Raw genomic sequence first — 7,500 nt, forward strand, 5'->3', positions numbered from 1 at the left:
CTTTACCACTACCCTTTCGTTGTTATCACCTTACTTCCTCTGTGTTCACAAAGCACCTTCTCTCTCCCTATTCCGGACAGAGATACCTCTACTTTGCAGTATTTGACAAGTAGGGTAACATCTGCTGCCGGCAAATGTCTGATCTGTGAGCAACGCGCATCCTTGCATCTCACAAGGTCTGAATTTCTGTCGGGATCTGACACACACGTTTAACACTTCCTTTTCACTTGGTCTGACTATAGTTTTCTTTCCATAAACGACAGCAACACACGAAGGCCGAAGGACTATGATTCCCCAAAGTCGTGCTCTGCCGGCTAGCTACACCCTTCCAGTGTCACAGAGTTAGAGCGTCACTAACCATCATCGTGGCGGAGCTAAGGCGGGAGTGGCAGGAGACTGACAGGCACGGACGACGACCAGCACCTGGCCGCGCAGAGGCGAGGGAAGCGGCAACGCGGGAGACGTGAGAAAGGTGAGAAATCCGCAGTGTCGGAGCGCCGTCCACCCAGTGAGGCCCGCGACTCCCGCGCCGCTTCTTATACCTACTCTCACTTCTGGCCAGCGCCTGTCGTGGCCAACGGCGGGGCCACGCCACACCAGTTATGGCCACGGCGGGTCCGTTCCCATCATTCCAGTGGACAACTTGTTGCTTGTTACCAGCCATTACTATTCACAGTGCAATGTCAGCGGCACCTGAAGACAGGGTCTAGGTAAAATCTTTGTATGCTTGCTCATACATACACAGACCCAAATGGACAGATGCGGTTTGCTGCCTTAAAACGTACATGTATATGTCACCGGCTGGATGGACGTCGTTAAACTAAAATTTCCATTCGTTAGTTATGAAATCCATGTTGCAACTGCGGCAGTTCCTTCAACACTGCAGGTGCAGCTCATAGTAATTGCAAACTTGTTGTGAAACGGAAGGGCTATGAATCGCACCCATCACAAAAATAGTTTTCTTATACTTCGCCCTACAGATATATAAGCAATACAAATTAACGGCTGTTGTAGGAGTAGCATATTGCCAAGACGCTAAAAAAACGTGACACTACCGCAGATGATTATTTGAAAATCATGGAACATGAAATTAACACACAGTGAGTAAACTCTGATGATCAGACAAAATTCATGTCGCTCAATTACCTTGAGATAAGAGCGGCGGCGTCTCAATTATATACCGAAAAGGCAGTTCTCAGTACGAGGCTCGTTATGTAAGAGTTCATACCCCTCTCACTCCCTACTCACGCTCGCCCCGTATGTATGGATGGTGTGTGTGTGTGTTTGTTTGTGTATTTGTTTGTGTGTGCGTGTATGTGTGTTTATGTGTCTGTATGTATGTATGTGTGCGCATGCGGGAAGGAAATACACAATGACTAGCACATGAACATGAAATTGCGTAACTCTATATCATTAGAAACAATAAGAAACAAAATCATTTCTGTCAACCAAGGCCAATTTCCAAATCAGTGTCTGTTAGTCATGCATCGTCTCTCCTCGATTTGATTTCTATGTTAACCAAATCAAATGACTTTCTTCCTCTGACGCTGCAAAACTGTGTGTAAACATTTCCCACACGTTATTTAGACTTTCAAAATCTTTGCTCCAGAAACTAAGAAATATAAACAATATAACAACGAAGGTTTCAAATGATGTATGTTCATTTTTTTAAGACCAAAGAAAAACAATAGTGTGTCAACAGTGCTCTCTATTGTTGACCATATCATGACTGTCACTGGCATCTTTTTTAGTGTCAATATTAATTGTTTTATTGTCATTATTTTGTTGTCTTATTGTCATTATTTTATTTTTGTTGTCATTATTATTATTATCAATATTATTCATTATTATTCATTATTATTCATTGTCATTAACATTATTATTGTCATTATTATCACTATCATTATTATCATTATCATCATTATTTTTTTATTATTATCGTTATTATTATTGTTGTTGTTGTTGCTACAACTATTATTATCATTATTATTATCATTATTATTATTATTATCATTATTATTATGTTTATCATTATGATCATTATTATCATTATTATTATTTCATTATAAATATTATCAACATAATCATCAATCACCATCATTATTATTAATAGTAGTAGTAGTTGTTGTTGTATTATCATTATTATTATTATTATTATTTTCATTATTATTATCATTGTTACTATTATTATTATTAACATTATTCTTTATCATTATTATTAATATTATTGTTATTATCATTATTGTTATTATTATTATTATTATTATTATTATTATTATTATTATTATTATCATCATTATTATTATCATAGTTATCATGATAAAAATAATTATTATAATAAATTATATTATCATTATGAGTAATATAGTAATATAATTATTATAATTTTATTTATCTTATCATCATCTCCATCATTATCATTACGTTCAACAGCACTTTTGATAATTATTATCAGTAGCAGAAGTAGAATTCTAGTACTACATTTGCGGTTCTCAATGTACTGCCGTTATGATTGTTACTAATTGATCGTTAATACCATTACTTCCACTGTAATTATCACTACACTCATCTTTGACATGATGTAGTAGGATCTGTATTTTCCAAGTTACTATTTTTATTATTTTCATTATCATTATCATGACGGATATTATAATCCACACAAATGCCACGATCATTATCATAACGGTTATGAAGATGCACATAACTGCCTTGACCATCATTATGATCGCTATACAATTACGCCCATCATCACTGACATTGCAGAGTAGACGCTCTGCAATGTCTCCGGAGGAAGGCCACCTCGAAGCCAGGGATCAGCTGACTGGGGACCTGACCCGACACCTGGAAATTATTTGCCTCGTCATTCTCATCCTGGTAGGCATAGGGGCGAGCTCTCCATTCACAGGGCGGGGGGATGGGTGGTTGGGTGGGGGGGGGGGGGAGAAGCATGGACTACTAAGTGAAATTCTTAGTGAAAGTTAAAGCTATGCATCCAAACGTGTTCTTTATTTGTATCCATTCTTGATTTATTTCGTGTTTTCTTTCTTTTCCTCTCTCTCATTGCTCCGTGAAAGGAAGTAGACTGAGAATGAAGACTGTAACCCATCCTCGCAAACCTTTCTATCCAAACGTCATTAGTACGGATGAAACAGACCCGTCTTATCACACACCCTTACCAGTGATAAAAAAAAAAAAAAAAATCATGTCATAGATCTCACAGGGGGAAAAAAATGTCCCAAATTCGAAGACACAGACAGCTGGAGGTCAAGTTAACAGTTCTTTCCATGACAGACAAGTGCAGTTACACTGACTTGCCTGACATTGTGCTATGACCGATTGTAATGACCTGTTATTGTTATCGTTGTTTTTGTTGTCATTATTATGGTTGTTACTGTTGTTGTCGGTGTTACTGAGAACTATTGTTGGCATTTCGTGATATTATTAGTGATTTCCGAAGCACTTCCGCCCTTGGAAATAGGTCGGCCTAATGATTTTGACGAAGGGTGATGTAGAGATTATATTAATGATGGTAAATGGGGTTAAACTGTAATAGCGATCTCACGCGTAATGATAACCTGAACGAACTGATATACACGATAATAAGCAGCGGAAATTGCACCGAGAAAAGACAGGGATTAATGTTAACTACGACGTCAATAGAAATTCAGTATAGAGTGTCGCCAACCAACTTCCCCCTCCCCTCCCCTTCTCCTCCCCCTACTCCTCCCCATTCCCCCCTCTCAGAAAAAATAAAGGTGAAACCAGCTGCCCAGGGAAAGAGGAGGAAGCCTAGTTTGGAGCGCGGACACGTATTGCAATGGAAGTCTTTGCGTTGATTTCTGTTATTTGGTACTGGCGCTGGAAATACTATACTGGGCTTTATCACATACACATCACACACACACACACACACACACACACACACACACACACACACACACACACACACACACACACACACACACACGCACACACATACACACACACACACACCCATATATATCTGTATATGTATATATGTATATACACACATATATGTGTGTGTGTGTGTGTGTGTGTGTACATATATATATATATATATATAGAGAGAGAGAGAGAGAGAGAGAGAGAGAGAGAGATAGAAAAAGAGAGAGAGATAGAAAAAGAGAGAGAGAGAGAGAGACAGAGAGACAGAGAAAGAGAGAGAGAGAGAGAGAGAGAGAGAGAGAGAGAGAGAGAGATGAAAATATATAGATAGATAGAAAAATTGCCACTGAAAAGCTGAGACGAAAGGAATTTAGAAACGAGGCAGAATATCGCAGATAGACAGAGAGCTAAAAATAGAAACATCATCAATTGGTTGCTTCAAATAACCTGTAGTTTAAAAAAAAATAAATAAATAAATATTGCGGTGACAGCGGCATGTTTATTGACTGTTGTTAAAGAAAGTTGATCTTGTTGAAAATTATAAATAGGGTTATCTTTGAGAAAAAAAAAAAACAATATTGGTAAGAATATAAATCTTATTAACGCAGCTGATAAAACGGGAGAGTATACACTGCATTATATTTAGAAACAATGAAAGGGAATATACATAAAACAGAGGAAAGCAGAACCATCAGAAAAAAAGAGAAAAGAAAAAGTTTATGCGAATGCAAATTTTGAAACAGAATCGATAAGAATTTACACTCGGAAAGAGCAAATTCACTTCGATACAAAAACAATGCACTTTTTGATGTCAGATTTCAAAAACAAGAAACATCATCGGGTGAAAGAACGAAAAATGTACGAAGTGAAAGATAACGGATAATGAGTCGTTTCAGCAGAGGAATACGAGGACTGTGTCATGCCCTTGCGCTGTGAAGGGTGGAGGGGGAAGGAGGGAGAGGGCGTGGGGGAAGGAGGGGGCGAGGGGGAGGGATGGGGAGGGGTGAAGGGTGAGGGAGAGGATGAAGGAGGGAGAGGGAGGTAGAGGGAAGGGGGAAGGGGAAAGGCGAGAGGGAGGATGAGGGAGGGAGAGGGAGGGGGGAAAGGCGAGGGAGAGGATGAGGGAGGGAGAGGGAGGGGGGAAGGGGAAAGGCGAGGGGGAGGATGAGGGAGGGAGAAGGACGGGGGGAAGGGTGAGGAAGAGGATGAGGGAGGGAGAGGGAGGGGGGAAGGGGAAAGGCGAGGGGGAGGATGAGGGAGGGAGAGGGAGGGGGGAAGGGTGAGGAAGAGGATGAGGGAGGGAGAGGGAGGGGGGGAGGGTGAGGGAGGAAGAGGGAGGGGGAAGGGTAAGGGAGGGAGAGGGAGGGAGAGGGAGGGGGGGAGGGTGAGGGAGGGAGAGGGAGGGGGAAGGGTGAGGGAGAGGATGAGGGAGGGAGAGGGAGGGGGAAGGGTGAGGGAGAGGATGAGGGGGGAAGGGGAAAGGCGAGGGGGAGGATGAGGGAGGGAGAGGGAAAGGGTGCGGGAGAAGGCTAGGGTGATGGTGAGGGCGAAGGAGAGGGAGAAGGAGAGGCTGACATTGAGGGCGAGGATGAGGGAGAGGGCGAAGGAGAGGGGATAGAGGGAAAGGCTGATGGCGAGGGTGAGGGAGAGGGAGAGGGGAGGGAGAGGCTGATAGTGAGGGTGAGGGAGAGACTGATGGCGAGGGGGAGGGAGAGGGAGAGGCTGATGGCGAGGGGGAGGGAGAGAGGGCCCGGGCGACTTTCGGGTCAGACAAACACAATATTCGGCACAGGATGAACTCGCAACTTTAATATGCAACGACAGGAAAGTGAACAATCGTGACTCAAACACTGAGTGGAGAATGACAGTGTATGAAAGATAACCCGACCAAAACACGAGTAATTGCAATCAAGTGATCTCGTGAAGCAATAAATAAAGACAGGAATTGCAATCTCCATGTGGGCTTGATAATCTCGCTGAGGAATCTAGTTCGACAAATTGTCATTATAAACATCAAAGGAATTAGAAGAAAAGGGAAGAAAGAAATGAAATAAACCCAGAGTAAAAGAACGAAGGTAAAAGTCCATACTATTATTAAATGCATCATTTATAATACACAGAAAAGAAATCACACATTCATTAAGGCAGCCGGTTAATGGTACATCATAGCCGTGTTGAACATTTTCCCGACTCACGTATCATGACCGGACTGGTTCCGTCAAGTCATGATAGACTGGGGAGAGGAGAGAAAAGAGAGAAACGGGGAGGAGGAAAAGGAGAGAAACGGAGAAAGGGGAAAGGAGGCAAACGAAGCGGAGAAAAGAGAGAGAGGAGAAGAAAACACGCATTATTCCACCTCCCAAGCCGGCGGCCGATGCACGCCTTGCTCGAGTGCGCTGCAGCTGGGGGTCGAGGAAGGAAAACCAGTGGAGCTTGTCTGACCACATGGGCTTCCGTCTCAACCCTTTTCCGGTTATCTCGTGTCCCCTTTTTGTCGCAAGATGTATTAGTCTAGCGTATGTTCACACTGGCACACTGACCTCACGTGTACCTGCCGCATATATTAGTGGCTAAGTAATCAAGGGCAGAGATATTTCCCCAAAGTCGACCTGCCTTGCTACTGCCAGATGTCTTACTGAAGTATGTAATAAAGTGTGTGTATTCAAAGGAAGGACAAGGTACTGACAGGTTTTCAATCGGCTTTGCACATACTAACCAAATGAATAAATCCTCTGCCCTCGCGTGACCCCTTGTACAAAGTTCAAGTTGAGCGACTGAGCGTTGAATTACACCCAAACTAGGTTATGTCAAGGTGTAGATTTTCTCACAGATTTTCTAAGTGAGACAAATTAAATAAAGCATCTGTTTTAACGTGATTTTCCGTTCACTGAATGTAAGACAGTGTACGGTGGGATTTCCCCGTCGTAACTGATGCCTATATATATAGAACAAATTTATATCTAGAACAAATTGCGACTGTTGTGATGGCAAATTTACTTCCGTGACAAAGACCTCCATAACAAACTACTGTTATGACTAGGACATCATCACGTGTAACAGACGGTAAGGGAAGAGTTACACGGAGACAGTCATAAGCGTGCAAATATTTTCTAAGTCGAGGCAGTGGGACAAAGCGAGATAGACTTAGACGAACAGTTCCACATGTAGAGCTGTAAAGTGCATCCTGCTCAATGAACAAGTTAAACATGTTTAATCTGTTAATAACGTGAGAAAGCTACTCCTGTGACTTTCTTTCTCAATGTTTAACTTACTGTCATTCTGTAATTCCTTCTTATAACTTTCATCATCTGTATGATATTGACCAGATTTGAGAAATTATAGAATAATCAAACTTATTTAAATAAATATTGTGCCTCAGTCAAATCCCGTCACAAATCGATTTTCGTGCTTTGACCGCTACCATAATAAGAATCACCCCCCAAAAAAAGAAAAGAAAAAAGAAAGACATATATATTAATAGCAAACATAAGCAATAATGACTCAGTAAATGAGAATAACAGTAACAGCGTGGCATTACATTTCATGCCGCTTAATTACAAGGGAATGTAAGCCAGAATTATAAAACTTCAACTG

At 41.6% G+C, this 7,500-nt stretch overlaps 1 protein-coding gene across 1 annotated transcript in view; it reads right to left on the reverse strand.

The window, feature by feature from the left end:
- LOC125038565 overlaps nucleotides 1–7,500 on the reverse strand; it is a 20,354-nt gene that overhangs the window by 4,301 nt on the left and 8,553 nt on the right. Inside the window, exons 6-7 of the mRNA XM_047632132.1 lie at nucleotides 2,757–2,871; nucleotides 359–666 (exon numbers count right to left, since the gene is read on the reverse strand). Coding sequence (XP_047488088.1) covers nucleotides 359–666; nucleotides 2,757–2,871 — 423 coding nt within the window. The remainder of the gene's footprint in view (nucleotides 1–358; nucleotides 667–2,756; nucleotides 2,872–7,500) is intronic.

The sequence above is a fragment of the Penaeus chinensis genome, chromosome 1, assembly GCF_019202785.1.
Source record: "Penaeus chinensis breed Huanghai No. 1 chromosome 1, ASM1920278v2, whole genome shotgun sequence".
Taxonomy (NCBI): Eukaryota; Metazoa; Arthropoda; class Malacostraca; order Decapoda; family Penaeidae; genus Penaeus; species Penaeus chinensis.